Source organism: Neomonachus schauinslandi, chromosome 16 (assembly GCF_002201575.2).
Source record: "Neomonachus schauinslandi chromosome 16, ASM220157v2, whole genome shotgun sequence".
Lineage (NCBI taxonomy): Eukaryota > Metazoa > Chordata > Mammalia > Carnivora > Phocidae > Neomonachus > Neomonachus schauinslandi.
Window position 1 is genome coordinate 46953130 of NC_058418.1, and position 16493 is coordinate 46969622.

At 38.6% G+C, this 16493-nt stretch overlaps 1 protein-coding gene across 1 annotated transcript in view; it reads right to left on the minus strand.

Moving 5' to 3' along the window:
- The window catches only part of GLG1 (golgi glycoprotein 1), a 160500-nt gene that overhangs the window by 23359 nt on the left and 120648 nt on the right, over positions 1 to 16493 (minus strand). Inside the window, exons 5-12 of the mRNA XM_044911309.1 lie at positions 14540 to 14743; positions 13602 to 13673; positions 12468 to 12651; positions 9379 to 9593; positions 5197 to 5318; positions 3609 to 3710; positions 1707 to 1860; positions 799 to 936 (exon numbers count right to left, since the gene is read on the minus strand). Coding sequence (XP_044767244.1) covers positions 799 to 936; positions 1707 to 1860; positions 3609 to 3710; positions 5197 to 5318; positions 9379 to 9593; positions 12468 to 12651; positions 13602 to 13673; positions 14540 to 14743 — 1191 coding nt within the window. The remainder of the gene's footprint in view (positions 1 to 798; positions 937 to 1706; positions 1861 to 3608; positions 3711 to 5196; positions 5319 to 9378; positions 9594 to 12467; positions 12652 to 13601; positions 13674 to 14539; positions 14744 to 16493) is intronic.

Sequence of the window (16493 nt, forward strand, 5' to 3'; positions counted from 1 at the left end):
AGTTTTAAACCAGGCACAAAGTCTTTAGGAACCATTCAGAGAATGCATGTAAGTCTTGGGGGCTCCTTCTTCTCTACACTTTCCTGTATGGAGAGGTTCTAAGACAATGGACTGGATGTCTAGCTAGGATTAGACCTGATTATTAGGTAAGGAAGTCAATACACTTCACTCCCATGGGCCTCAATTTTGTCAATTACTAAACGGAAAAAATAATTCCCATTCCTACATATCTTGTAGGACTACTGTAGGGCATGCACACCATTCACGCATGCTAGTATTTATATATGTTTATGTTGATACCCTGCCTTCTCTCAAAAGGACTTTAATGTACCTTATTAAGGTGAGAAAAGAAAAAAAAAGGCAATATAAAATAAATTTAAAACAAGTTAAAAAATAGGAAAAGAAAATACGGTAAAGAAAGTGGGATGGAGCTAGCAGTAAGCTTGGTACACAAATGCCTACCATAAAATCTTATATACTTGCTACAGGCAGGCCATACCTTTGGATCCAGTTTTTTAAGAGGCAACACAAAGAGGGAAAATAATCATTTACAAAATATAGTAACCATAATATATGAACAAACCAAATGCTTTGGAAAAGTATAATTATTCCTGACATAGAGACCAAATAGAAAATTTTCCTTAGGATTTCTTATGAAGAAGACATTGAATAATGTAACAAAAATACAGATGCATTTTATGGTGTTTGTACTCTATGTAAAATGTTCATCATGAATATTATTATTATTATTACTACTACTACTACTATAAGGTGAACAGGTATAGCTATGTCAGCTACCTGTCCAGTCTCTGTTTTTTCACTGCACCACTTTCCCAAATCAATCAGGCACTTATCCTGGAGGGCGGGATCTAGCTTAACATCCATGGCACGTTGGTGTAGGATTCTTTGAACTTCAGCTCGGCACTCCCGAGACAGCTACATAAGAGAGAATAAGCAAATTACTTTAAAAGTACCAGAACCAAGACAAAAAGACACTACATAAAGGAAATCTGTTGTCAGGAAACTAATAATGTTAGTTATTTGTACAAATTTTACACCCCCAATCTCGTCCAAAGTGAGGATTAAATCTTCTAGGAGGCTTCTACAAACCCATACCTCTAGGAAGGAGATCGTACATTCAACATTTTCTAATATACTGAATGAAACAACATCCTTTTCTCAGAGTATGTGGATAAAAAGTGAACTGGATTTATATTTTTTGTTTAGCATAACTAATCTGCTACTACCCCATGAATGTAGAGTAGAATACCAGCTCCTGTTCAGGAGAGAACGTGCACTTGGGTCAGGAACACTGAATTCAAATTTACCTAAACTCTGAACAAGCCCAAAAGCCATCTGTATCCTGGTTAAGAGTTTCTAATGGATCTTTAAAGCTAAATGAAGTTAGGGCAGCAATATTTAGTTGTCTATTTGTCATTTAGATTTTAGTAATTTAAAGAAAACCTGGAAATGTCCCCTAACATTCTGTTGAAATACTTTGTTGAAAACGTAAAATCAGATGGAAAGCTGGTGAAGCAACTCTATGGACACTCACTGAATGAAGTTCCCAGAAGTACAGCAACCCTTCCCCGCCAGATACACTGATAAAGTTTCCTACGATGGCAGAAATCAGAACAATACACAGCAAACTAATTCAAAAAACAAATGGTTGACAAGAAGAAATGAAGTCAATATTGAGTGCATACCCTCCTGCCCTGTTCCTCAGTGCGGTAGGCGTGTCTATACAAGCAAGAGAACACAGCTCCAGGAGGCATAAGTTCACTGGTTTCATTCCAACCATGGGTGTGGCAAAGACGAGATGCATCTCCCTGGCACTTGCGGTATAAGACAGGGTCCAGCCTATAAGGTTAAGAGTTAAAAGATATTCCTGAACTTTGTTCTTCAGGAACACACAGTGGTCAATCGGTAGAAGTCTGGTGACCTTGGTGTAGAAGCTTTAAGTTCCACTTCAGGGAGGCCATGGTGGTTACATAAGATGCACAACATTACAGCAGACTGAGCACTAACATGCCCTGGCTGAAATGAGACAATGAGGCCTGTAGCTATCACCAGGCAGCTCACAACTCTTCACTCAATACTGTTTCTCTAAGAGTGAATGAAATTCAATTCTGTTATACAAGATTCAATAAGATCAGGAAATGGCAAGATAAACAGAATCTCCCACTTGACTTGCCTTCTAGTCAAACTGTTCTTCTTCTTTTGCCCATGCCAGGTAAGGCAGTCATGTTTTTAGTTTGCTTGAATATGCTTATTAACTTAAAAAAACTTGACATTTAACTTTGAACTCTGGAGACAATGGATTAAAGCAATGAGCCTGCTGCTTCTCCAGATCAGACCAATGGATGCTTAATTCTATCCACATCATAATGTCAACTTTGGGGGAGAGCTACTGAATGGAAGGAGAAAGGCTAACACTTAATGAGTAGCTTTTAAGCCTGTGAAGCATTTTTTGATCATGGGTGAAGGAGTTACAGAAGAGGAAATAAGATGATTTTGATTACAGCAATAAACTCAATAAACCCTGTTATTTTGATTTAGATGGCCTGAGAAAGTACAGAGAAACTCCCAGTTTTCTTTAGCCCTTTCCAGAGCTAATTTGAGGGAACAGAAATAAAAATACATTGAATCTGGGGTGCCTGGGAGGCTCAGTCAGTTGAATGCCCAACTCTTGGTTTAGGCTCAGGTCATGATCTCAGGGTCATGAGATCGAGCCCCACAGTGGGCTCTGCACTCAGTGTGGAATCTGCCTGAGATTTTCTCCCTCTCCCTCTGCCGGTCCCCCTGCTTGTGTGCTCTCTCTCTCAAAATAAAAATAAATAAAATCTTAAAAAAAATACACTGAATCTTCTGAATCATCCCTTTCTAGTAAAGTATGTGAGTAATATATTCAATCACCAGAAAACTCCAGTGGTTAGGAAGCAGCTGAGCTTCCATGGAAGCAGGAGGAACAGCCAGCTTCCCAAGTGGCCGGGTACCGGCTGCTCTGCAGGTGGAAGGCAAACTAAAACATGGAAAGAGGAGGGCAGTGAAGCAGATAAGTTATAGTGATTCTGACTATAACACAGATCCTTCTCCTATTTCATCCCCACCCCCACCCGTTTTTGGCTAACAGTATGAGAAGAGAATTAGAGAATCAAGTTGTCATTTATTGATAAGAGCCTATTAAGATAGAAAATTCAATAACTTTGAATAGTTAAAGAAATAAAAACAAATTCCCATATCCAGTGCAAATCAGTAAAAATAAAAACGTACTATTATCTCTTAGAGACCTATCTGAAGATGTTTCTGCTGCCCCACAGGTGTCCAAGTTCTTTGAGGATGGATGTCTGTGGTATCAGAAACATGTGACTCTCACTTCCAAAGCTGTAGTGAATGGGGACACATGGGGCAGACCTGCAAGGGCTGCCTCAGCTTTTAGATACAATTCTGAAAGCAAGAAAGGTTCTTCAGGGGACTGGAGCGTGTCAGCCATCCCAGAACTTAAGAAAAACATGTTCTTACTGATTATTTCAAACCATAGAGGAGATCCTGACTAAACAGGAGAACAGGCTGAGGCTTACACTTGACTCTGGCTTCAAAATACTCACTTCCAATCTCGAGAGATGAAATACTGTAGTTCTAATAGACGGTGCTCACAATCTTCCACCATTTTCTCTGTGTATAAGTGTTCCATCAAGCATGAGAGGATCCTGGGCATAAAACAGGGATGAAATTCTAACAACGGGTTTGGAACTCACACATCAGTAGTATTTCCTTGGTCTGTAGAAAAAGCCCTTGAGCTATTTTTGAGGGCAGTCGGGGATTTAATTCTCTGAGAATAATTCAAATTAACAGTCTGATAGTGACTATGCCTTCTCTCAACTTCAGGGCCACACGGCACTTGGGACTTGGTTTGCCTAAGATCTATGTGCAGTTGCTTTATTTTTAACTGTTTATTAGAAAAATTTTCCAACACATACAAAAGTACAGAATCCTAATAGCCACCTTCCCTTCCCATAGCTTTATCAACCTATGGCCAAGTTTGTTTTAATTTTACACCCCCCCTTGTTGATATTTTGAAGCAAATCCCAGATACCATATCATTTTCTTCATAAATTCTCGAGCATGTTTCTCTACAAAGACATAATACCATAATCCACCAAAAGAAATTAATTTTAAAAATCCTTAATGTCATGTGATATCCTATTAGTTTTCAAATTTTTTTTGCAATTATCTTATGCCTTTTTATATGTTCGTTCAAACCAGGACCCAGAAAAGGTCCACACACTGCATTTGATTGATAGTATCTTCAAATGATTTTCAGCTGTAGCAGTTCTCCCCTTCCCTCCCTCACCCCTGACCCCTCATGCTTGATGCAGTTATTTTTATATTGGTAAATATTCTTAATTAGTCTTCACTGTGTTTGTCTATCTTCTCCAACTGCACAAAAAGCTTTAAAGAAGAATACCTTTTTTTAACCCCCTGCCACAGCATGAACAGCAGGAGTATATGCATAGCAGCATGATGACAAACATCAACTGCATTCATTTTATTGCTGGGTACTGCCGGCTGCAGGCTATAAAGATTTCTGCAGAATGGAAAACCTGTTCTCTACTTGCAACCTGGTTTTAAGAGCTGTTTGTGCATCATATGGAATAAAACTACTGCATGAGATTCAAATACTTTATTATAGCATTTTATAGCTTTCCTAAATCTTGGGTGCAACTTCAGAGTTCATTTTGTCCATGATTACATCCTCCAACCACAACATTTGTTTTTTATTTCAACATAATTAATGAATTTTTAATAATGATCAAGTAGCCAATGTGGCTAATGAGTCAATACACAAATAGGATGAAAGTATAGAGACAAAGTATGTGTCACTTTATCCTGAGTGTTTCTCTCTCTTGTTTTTTATTTGACCATTAAATGGAATTAATCAGTGACCTAATGTACAGGCCCATACATGCTTAGTCACAGTCATCACAAAGCTGGGTCTAGGTATCTACATCATGGATGAGGCAGAGCCGAGGTCTCAATTCCAATATTAGTTTTAACAAAAGTTGCTATGTTCTGTTTATCACAATTTTAGTTAAGATGTTAAAACCATCCAAAAGTCATTTCAAGGAATGTTCCCAATGCTACACTGCCAAATAAAATACAATATGAATCAATACCCCAAATAAGATAACCTACATTGGGTCTCCCGATCTTATGTGTTTGCAGGCTGTCTGTATTACAGATTCACAAGCTTCATTCAAGGCTCTATCAATGCGGTAATCTGCACCAGGGTCAGTCTCCTGAATCAGTGTTTGCAGCTGGATTTAAAAAAAATTAAGAAAGGAGAAAGTCACTTATACATCAGGGAAGAGCAATGTCATCTCTTCAAATAATTACTCAGTCTGGTACATCACAGTGGACTTTTAACAAGGTACTACAATTGTCACTGGCCAAGCTCAAGAGCTCTTGCCAAATACTTTCCAAATGGTTTCTCTGTCTTGAGTGCAAGTTCTTCTGTTTTAGCCATGGTGGGGGATTGCTTGCCTACCTGTCTGGACCATCCCTGGACATTTGCAAAGCAAAAAGTCTTTACAATATAAAGGCTGCCTTTTCCTTCATGTCTGCCTGATTGTTAATCAGATTGCTAAATCTGACACGGCCAAGTCAGAATTGAGTGGAGAAGGGTAAATAGAAGACATTTCCAGTTAGAAACCTATTTGGGGGGCACCTGGGTGGCTCAGTCGTTAAGCATCTACTTTCGGCTCAGGTCATGATCCCGGGGTCCTGGGATCGAGCCCCCGCATCAGGCTCCCTGCTACTCCCTCTCCCACTCCCCCTGCTTGTGTTCCCTCTCTCGCTGTGTCTCTGTCAGATAAATAAATAAAATATTAAAAAAAAAAAAAAAGAAAGAAACCTATTTGGGTCATTAAGAATCTAGAATTTGAATTTTGATGCCAATACATTGGCATTAAAACAAGCATGCTCCAAGTTATTAAAAACAGAAGAGAGATTTCATTTAACTTGAAAGAAATATCAATTACAAAAACCAAGAATACAATACGTATAACTCCCATTTCTCCTCAATTATCTTTTATACAACCAAGAGGTAAACCACAGCTTGCTCGTTATATATATCCAGAAAAATACTTGTCATCATGCAGTTGAAAATGAGGGTATTTTCTTTAACATTTATTTCTGCTTGATCCATCCTCTGTCCATGGAACAAAGTCAAAGCATGAGAAGACGTGCCTCTTTTCTCCTGTCTTTGAGGAGAAAGCAGCTGGGGCACAGAAGAAAAAGCTCTAGATTAAGGATCAGAAGACCTGAGTTCTATTAATAGTTCTGGCTCTGCCAGATATTAGCTCTGAGAACATGGGCATGATTAACCTCTAGCTGCAGTTTCTTGAATAGGATTACAAGAAAGGGTAATATACAGGAGAAGGTTGTATAAATAGCAAAGCATTCTATGTATTAAAAGATCATTATTAGTACAGATGGATAGCAGATGGTGTTTTGGGGTGGGAATCTTAAATATCAGAAAGCAAATTTGGAAACTATAATCTTTCTGGTTTGGGTTCCCTTTTTTCCAAGTTAAAGAACTGGAGCCCTCTTTTTGTGCCACAGATTTAGCCTCTGGAGGAGAGCCTTCTCTGATCCTCATACACATGACCTACAATCCCACAGGGGCTCATATGAAAGCAATGACCCCATCACACATTGATCAGAGCACACACATCAAAAGGAAATGAAAAAAGAAAATCCCAATTCTGTCTATCCAAAAATCAACAATCAAGATGAGAGAAACAGAAAAGATTTCCAATATTCTGGGATGGAAGTTATTTATACCAATTCTTGATGGCAATTTGGAGAAGCTACAAAATGCTGTGGTTAGTTGATAGATCACTACCAGTTTTAGTAATGACGCTTGCTGACAAAGACCAAAATATTTACACCTTCTTGTGAGGGAAGTTATAAGTATCATGGGAATCTGGAACTCTCTGCAAGAAGTGTATTTGTTAAATATCTACAAGTGACAGGCAAACTTTGAGAATTCACAATGAATGCACCAGACTGCAGCTCCTAAAAGGAGACAATGAATGCCCTACAGACTCCTGTGGGCTAACAGCTCAAGGGATCATTGCCGCTCTGGAATCCAGGGACAGCAGTGTAGGAAATAAACACTAAGAACATGAATTGCCACATGATTGTATATTCATTCCAGCCCCTGACTGCTCAGGAAAAACCTGGGGAAATGCTTCTGACAAACAATCAGTCTAGAGAATACACTACACAGTCATCTTTGGTCAGAGAGAGACTGGGTCCAGAGGCGCTCAGTCATAACTGAAAAGAATTTAATAAGTTCATGATTATGGTACAACTGGAAAAGTATGTACTCATTAAGATAAAAATTATCCACATGTTTCACAGTTTACTATTTGTTGAGAGATCACAGAGTCAAAACATCACCAAGCAGAGAATGGGGAAAATCAGAGGCCAACCACAGACAGGCATGGAAGCTTACTCTATCAAGGAAGCGAATTTTGAAAAAGAAAGAAAGAAACCTACTCAAAATAAATTATTTCAAAACATTCTTCCACTTGATTGAGGATGGATAATGTAGTGGAAGAAGACTAAGGAAAATATTCTCCATTTGGATCATTTACTCCTTCAATATTTGTGAGCAAAGACTAAAAAAAATAAAGTGTTTATTTCCCAGTTGGCTAAACTTAATTAATGTGGGCAAAACCACGTACTTCATTATTTGAGACTAATCTCTAGGTTTAGAACCCACTTTTCTTCTAGGCACAAAGGATGAGATGGGTGGTCCTTATTTATCTTTCAAGTTGACTCACTAGTTCTTTTTAACAAGCTAAATTTTAAAAAGCCCTGGAGGTAGATGCCGTCAAATAGTTAAACCAATTTCTCCTCTTTTTTCTGTACACCTTGGTAAAAGTGTAGCCTCAGTAAAAAGACAGTTTTATTCATGACCACCTCCCTCTCCTTTACATGCTGCATTAAAGGATGAGATGCAAATATGGCTGTCTTGATTCATTCTTGGTTTGAGGCCCATACATATTGTCACAGAGGTTTCCTAGGGTAATCACCAGCAAGGACTGCTCCTGAGGAACTACACTGTGCCAGCTAAAGCCACAGCAGATTCCAGAAGCCTTCCTTCTAGCTGGGTTTGGGATTTTGGAGAAGAGCCTACTTATTTCTCCACTTCCTCCACCACAGGATGTAAAATTTACTGTCTACTCTGGGTCAGGGTGAGTAACAGGAGCTAAGATGAAATTTTACTCCATATCAAAATTCAATGGGAATTTTGTTTCAGACTGTAAAATTGTGATTTTCTGAAATACTCAATTTTTAACAAAAATGCCAACAAAATAAAAGACCAACTGAATTGTGGTTTTCTAAACTTTCACTGAGAAAAAGAGCCTCAACTTCCTAATTTAGGATACAAAACCAAATGATATCTTTTGTGCATTCTAAGGGATGTATGGAGTACACTTTACAGGGTACCAATGTTGCATTTGGTACTGAGAATTGTTCAAGGACTCTTATTCAGTAAAAAGCAATAAATATGGACAATGGTAATGAAACAGATGCACTGCATCTATAGTATTTTGTTAACTGTATATTATGTCCCTGATCTGTAGTTATTCAAACTGTTCATGAACCCTGGAGCAAGAATAACTTTATCTTTAAAAAAAAAGAAAAAAGAAAAAAAATAACTTTATCTTCCCAAGAAGTACACTAATTTTTTCCAAATATCTTTATAGAACTGACGGTAGAGTTTGGGGACAGAGAAAGAAAGGCCCTTCCATGCATAGTTGCCCTACTGTAATAAGACAGATGGTGTGATTTTGAAAATGACATGCTCTCTTGATCCTTCAGGCCAGGAATTCATGGTATGCTGCACATCAGTAATAAAAAGAAACTCTTAGAAAATTTCAATTCGTTACAGCTCTCTTTCAGCCTCAACTCAATCAAATCTATAGAGATAGGCAAATCCTCTTTTGGTAGAGGACGTTTTCTGTTTTACCATGACCTGGTTCACCTTGGTTCTGAGTTTAGAAATTCCATCTAGCAAGTTATCTTTCCTTTAAAAACTCTAGCAGACAATGCATTTGATCTATTTCTTTAAGTACAAAGCTCCATTTATTGTTTATGAATTCAAACTTCTGCTCTGTAATAAATTCCACGTTCTTACGAAGATATGCTTGAACAATATTCTGTGTCTGGTTCTTAGTACCCAATGTTCATGTGATGTCACAAATGATCCAGATAATAAAGGAAGCTGGGACAGTGTCAGGAAGAGGCTCCTCAGCTGATAGCATGTAACATTCAAAATGGCAGTAGAAAATTTTTCCTTACCGCCTGCTGGCAGTTCATTCCGAGGTTCCCTTTTTCCCCACGAACTACTTTCATTAGACAATGCAGAGTTCGCCCTTTTCGATGTAATCCAGAACAGTGGTGTTCAATCTCCCCCCGACAGCTCAGGATGATCTCAGGGCTCAAAGAAAAGTCTTCCATCAACATGCGCCGGTAATCTAACATCTCCCCCTGGCACTCACTGCTTACTTGGCGCCCTAAGTTAGGATTTAAGTCACAACATTATGGACGGTGAGCATTACAATCAGATATCACCACATATAAAAGTACACGTTTTCCTCTAGAATATAATATACCAGTCACGCTATTATCTAGACTGAAAAGCTTAGAATACAGAAAGAGCTTTATCGGCATAAAACGAGTTTAAGACTTCAGAGACTAGGGTTTATCTGGACAGTGTTCTGCATTATATAGATTTATACTACTAAACCAATAATGCAAATGCTGTGCCAATGGAAGTCTTATCAATAAGATAATTATGGGGTAACAATGAAAGCCAAGAACAATCCCTACTGGCCTACAGAGTTAAAGCCTGTGAAAAAGATCACATTTCAAATATTCACGATAGCCTCCCTAGCCTCCTTCCTTGAGCTAAAAATGCCAACTGGGAAAACCCAATAAATTTTTTTTTAAAGATTTTATTTATTTATTTGACAGAGAGAGACACAGCGAGAGAGGGAACACAACCAGGGGGAACGGGAGAGGGATAAGAAGGCTTCCCGCGGAGCAGGGAGCCTGATGCGGGGCTTGGTCCCAGGACCCCAGGATCATGACCTGAGCCGAAGGCAGACGCTCAACAAATGAGCCACCCAGGTGCCCCAAGAAATTTTTTTAAAAAACAGCTTTACCGAGGTGTAATTAACATAAAATAGACTATATTTTTAAAGCATACAACTGGGGAAGTTTGACATATGTGTACGTTGTTGAAACCATCACCATAATCAAGATAGTGAAGATTTCCATTAACTCCAAGAGTTTCTCATGGTCCTTGAGAATCTCTCCCTCCCTTTCCACCCCAGACCCCTCCCACATCAACCTATGATCTGCTTTCGGTGACTACAGATTAGTTTACCAGTTTCCACTTTTTAGAAGTTGATATAAACAGTCATACAGTATGCACTTTTTTGGTCTAACTTCTTTCACCCAGTGTAACTATTTTTAAATTCATCCATGTATCAACAATTCATTCCTTTTTATTGTCAAGTAATATGATTCCATTATGTGGATATACTACAATGTGCTTATCCCTTCAACTGTTGATGGACATTTGGGTCATTTCCAGTTTTGGGCTATTACAAATAAAGCTGTTATGAACATTCATGTATAAGAGTTTATATGCATATATGCTTTCATATCTCTTAGGTAAATATGGCTGGGTCATATGGTAGATGTATATTTAACTTTCAAGAAACTGGCAAACTATTTTCCAAAATGGTTGTACTATTTTAACTTCCCATCAGCAGTGTTCAATAGTCCAGTTCTTCCAAATCCTTATCAACACTTAATACGGTCAATCTTTTTAACATTAGCAATCTGTGTAACTTTTCTAAATTATCTGCACATAGCCTTTGGCCGTGTATTTAGTCTTTCTTTTCTTGTTAATTTGCAGTTTAAGAACATTAACTCTTTTTTTTAAATACCCAAATTAGATGATATTATGTATACCATTTTACAATATTCTTTTACAAGTCAATAATCTCTACTCTTCCATTTTTGGACAATTTTATCTAATATCCAGACCATAATCAACATTCTCCAATTGTCTCCAAAATGTCCTTTGTTTGGTATTCAAGACCATGCACTGTCCCTGGGTGCTATTCCATTGCTTTCAAGCTTAGGAGTTTTTCCCACTCTCCAGATATGAAAAAAAAAAATTGATCAAAATTTCAGTTTTATTTAATGATTGATTTTTTTCCACTTAACTTTTTAATCACTAGCCAATTGTCTCTGGGCATTTCATTTTTACAGCTTATAGCCAATATTAAGAAAGACAACCCTGATCTTCTATACAGCCGATCTTGGTTCTTTTGTCAGGGGTTGACTTTTGGACTCAAAAGTTTCTATTTAGTTTCCTAATATCATCAGTGTTATTAAGAATAACAGTACCTATCACTTATTTAATGCTAAGTGCTATTCCAAATAACCTCATTCAATCCTCATAAGAATTCCTCACTATAAATATTATTTTTGTTTTATAGATAAGAAAAATGAGTTTGGGGAGAGATTAAGAAATGTAAACAATGGCCACCCAGCCAGTTAATTTGATGATACAGCCATTAATTTAAAGCCCTATCTCTCTGACCCAAAGCTCATACGTTAAATCATTATGCTACCCTGACTCTGCTAAAAATGTTGACTATGCATTTAAAAAAATTAAAATGAGTGGATTTGAGAAATATACCTTACTTAAAAAAAAAAAAAAATGCGGCACCTGAGTGGCTCAGTCAGTTAAGTGTGTGCCTCCGGCTCAGGTTATGATCCCAGAGTCCCAGGATCAAGCCCCACCTTGGGTTTCCTGCTCAGCAGGGAGTCTGCTTCTCCCTCTGCTTCTCCCCCTGCTCCTCCTCTCTCTCTCGCGCTCACTCTCTCTCTCTCAAATAAAGAAATAAAAAAACAAAACAAAACTGGAGATTGTTGAGCTAAGAGAAAGAGCCTTTAACAAGGCTTTGGGACACCAAGCCTTCAGTTCCTGGAATTATGCTTAAAGAAAGGTTCCCAAGTTGCAAGGCCCAGGTGCGCCCAAAAGAGCAAATGCAGGAGGAAAAGAACATCTATAGGTACAAGAGGCTTTAGAATATACATCCGAGGGGCGCCTGGGTGGCTCAGTTGGTTAAGCGACTGCCTTCGGCTCAGGTCATGATCCTGGAGTCCCTGGATCGAGTCCCGCATCGGGCTCCCTGCTCGGCAGGGAGTCTGCTTCTCCCTCTCCCACTCCCCCTGCTTATGTTCCCTCTCTCGCTGTCTTTCTCTGTCAAATAAATAAATAAAATCTTTAAAAAAAAAAAAAAAAAAAAAAAAAAGAATATACATCCGAAAAGGACGGAAAAGGGTAAAAAGAAAGGAACTCTTACCTCTATGCACAGCTGACTCCAGACACATGAGAAGGTAGGAGAGCCTGGCTTCCCGGGACCGCGGAAGGTTTTCCACATTACACCGGTATTTCTTCAGGTCACTCTTACAGGATTTTGCCAACGAATAACTGACTTTGTAATCCTGGGCAATCAGCTTTTGGCGGGTCGTCAGTGCTTCTCGACACTGAATAAGGAGTGCAACAACAGAGTTGTAAGACTACTCAGGTGGTTCTGCTGTTCACAGGGGCCTCTAAGACCAGCAGAGGCTCGTGGCCAAGTATATGTCAACAACTCCAGCCGTCACCAAAACGCCTACCTTGAAATTCGTTTAGACTCGAACACAGTATGTGTTCGTGTGTTAGTGCTGTTAGTTTGTGCGAAACTAGTGTGGGAAGAGGTAAGGCTGAAGGGCTGGCGAAGGCCTGGGGTCCTACCCTGAGCTGCTGACGGCTGCTGCAATAGCAGAGCTGCCGTCCTACGCACAGGAGTCCTTGGTGGGCTCCGGTACAGCGGCCTGACCAAGTTCTCCTTCACAATGTCCCTCAAGCCAGGTTCAGCTGACATAACACCCTGTGTTATGCTGTGTTACAGCCTACAGGATTATTCAGTAGTAAATGATAGAAGCAACTGAAATGAAACATTTCTTCAGCTGCACAGGAAAGTAAATGGCAGGAGAGCACAACCGAGAGTAATTTTCTTTTTAAAAGTCATAAAAGATGCTTGCATTCATCCAGGGACAGAGGACTAATAGTACTGAGAATGCTTAATGAGACAGCTGCTGAAAAATTAAATAGGTCATTACCTGCAAAGCACACTGGTTTGGTTGGCCTAAGCTTCCTGAGTATGCAGGGCTGGCTTCAGTGTGACTATGATACACAATTCTCCAATTTTACTCCCCAAATTGATTCCCAATTGGCTTCCCAATGTCTAGATATCACAAAGCTTCATTTTCTTGGCTTAAGCAAAATATGCTTTGGTTCTCTAACTAAAAGCCAAGTGTCTTGCCTCTGAAAAGGGTAAGCTTTATCAGTCATTTATATTCTGATATGAATTTATAAGAATATTGTTTGAGAGGATTTAAAAAAACTTTAAAGAAATGAATAAAATATTGGTTTGTTTCAAAGTAATACTTACCTTCTCACTCATGGATTCTTCAAACTTATGGTTAAAGAGGCATTTATACACTCTGCCTTCCCCAGCTTGCGTCTGTAAGATGGAACATACACATGATGATGAGGATGATGACAATTAGCTAAGTAGTTATGCTGGGCACTATCCACAATTTTACACAGAACTTTCTTTAAATTATTATAAATGTGAGCACCTTTGAACAAATGGCTCAGCCATTTATAACATTTAGTAGCCTTTGGAAGAAAACAGTGATTGCAGGAAAGATGAAAAAAATTTTCCCATTATGCTTGGCTATTGTCATTTGTTCCCAGATACACTGTTACTCAGGGAACCAAGAGAAGTGTCTGTGAGTCTTTTCTTACGACTTTATGTTGGAGTCAACAAAACTCATAATCAGTGGCTCTGATGGTTAAAGCTGCTAATTCAAAACAGCAGAGGGTGGGAGTATACACAAGTTACTCTCAGTTCTTTGTTGTAAGGATGGAGATAATTCTATTTAAAGTGTTAGCAAGTCTTCTGTAAGGTCTGCAGATAGTAATCAAGGATTTAGTTTTAAAAGTTAGCCACCTGCTGTTTTATTTATCTTAGCCAAAAACATATAACATGTAATATGGCAGTTTTAGACATGGAATAGGTGTGGTTAGGATTCCCTGGTAAAACAGGATTCCTGTATATAAATAACATAGACTTCCAAGAACTAAAATTGAAAAGTGAGATAAAGTAGAAAAAATAATGTGTGGAGACTGTCAGAAGCCAACTGTTAACTAGATGTTAAATCATCAAGGCTGAACATCTAACATCATTCTCTGTTTTCCTGGGAACAACTCCGCCTTCCATTTCACTGCCTTATCTACATGGGAGAGTGTGCTGGTTTATTTTATTTCAGACTAGAGTATTAGAAAATACTTTAAAGGAGAAGAACAGCTTCTGAGCTGACTTACGTTTTCACAAAAACGCTCCCGATCATCTCGGCAAGCAAAATATAAATGCCGGTCTAGATGAAAGTCATCTGAGGACAGCTCAGCCACCCGCAGAATGGCTTTCTTGCAGAGTTCAGAGACTTGAATCTTGGGATCTCTCTCTTCTGCTTCCTTCACCAGGCCCTTTTCCAAACATGATACCACCTCACCTTGTGAATGTGCATCCTAAAATAGCAAGGGTACTAATATTGTAAAACTCTCACCACAATGAGTTTTAAATAAACATCATTTGCTTAAAAAAAATAAAAACAAACAAAACCCCCCCCCCCTCAATTCAATATATAGTTGGCTTATTGACATTCTGCTGAGAAATTAGGTGGGAACCAACCACACTGTGGAAGTTACAGAAAATGTCCTCAACGATCTTCTGTTAGAATAGAATACTTGCATGCTACAAATGGAAAGAGAGATCCTGGGAGATTTAAATATAGTTTAGTTAGCACTAGAAATAGAAACCTGAATTCTTTGTTTAAATGTCAGAAAAATTTTAAGAATTTACATCAGCCCAATGCTCTGATCATGGTTCGTATCAATACTGAATTAACACTGCAGAAATCTGTTTATTGACCTCAAAAGGTGAGAGGTATTTCCCCAATAATAATGCTTTTATTCATGTTAAAAAAAACAACCCCAAATCCACTGAGAAAAGGCGTTACAGAGACCCTCTTTCTTCATTTTTCTACTCCATACTGTCCACAAAAACCCCAATATGTACAATTTGTATTGTAATACTCACTTTGATGTTTTGGATTTATCTTAATACGATTTAATGAGATTACCACCCTTTATACAAACTGAGTTTGAGAGCTTTCGTAAAACCATCCAATTATCTTTAATTGTACACTGTATCATCCCCGTAGCAACCACAAGCATTCATTCACTCAAAATATGAGAAATTTCCCCTAAATATTTCTATTCAAGAGTCCCAATCTGCTATACCCAGAAGACATGCTTCAAAAACTTGAGAGGTATAACTATAAATACAGCAAACCAAAGCAGCAGAAGTACATGCTATCTCTTATTTACACACACACACACACACACACACACAATCTTGTTATAGTAAAATACGGTGTCTATGAAATCATCTGTATGTAATAAAAAGATTCCTGAAACCAGGAAGGGAAACATCTGATTTTTTTTTTTTTTTTTTTTTTAAAGATTTTATTTATTTGTCAGAGAGCGAGCGAGCAAGCACAAGCAGGGAGAGCGGCAGGCAGAGGGAGAAGCAGGCTCTCCGCTGAGCAAGGAGCCCGATGCAGGGCTCAATCCCAGGACCCTGGGATCATGACCTGAGCTGAAGGCAGACGCTTAACTGGCTGAGCCACACAGGAGTCCCGGGAAACATCTACCTTAAGCAAAATTTCAACAATAACAAAAATTGTATACAGTTTTTTTTCTAAACTTTGTTGTAATGCAATTTGTTTAATAGCACATTCATTTCTAAGTATTTCCATGAAAACGTCCATGTTCTCTCCTATGATACCTGTGGAGAGGAGATAAAAGCTGTGGCATCTCTTGTGCAGAAGAGTAAACACAGGCCTAGAGGAGTTTATCAACTTGTCTTGGGTTGCAGAGAGTAAGGTGCCCAGCTAACAGTCCATCATTTATTTTTCTAGATCTTGGGGTTCTAGGACACTCCTAAAATTTTTATGTGGGTGTTATTTATTCTCCTGAGAAGGATTCACAGCTTTCATTAAATTTTCAAAATTTTGCTGACCCAAAAAAGGTTAGGAAGAACACTTTCCTAGCAGATTCTCATACCTCCTCTTCTCTATCTGTACCTGAACCTTGAACACTAGTTGTATGATTCTAAATGCATAAAAACCTGAGAGGACCATAAAGGTTTTTTGGAGGGCAATTCTGAATAACATAAACAAACTCTGGGACGCCTGGGTGGCTCCCTCAGTTAAGC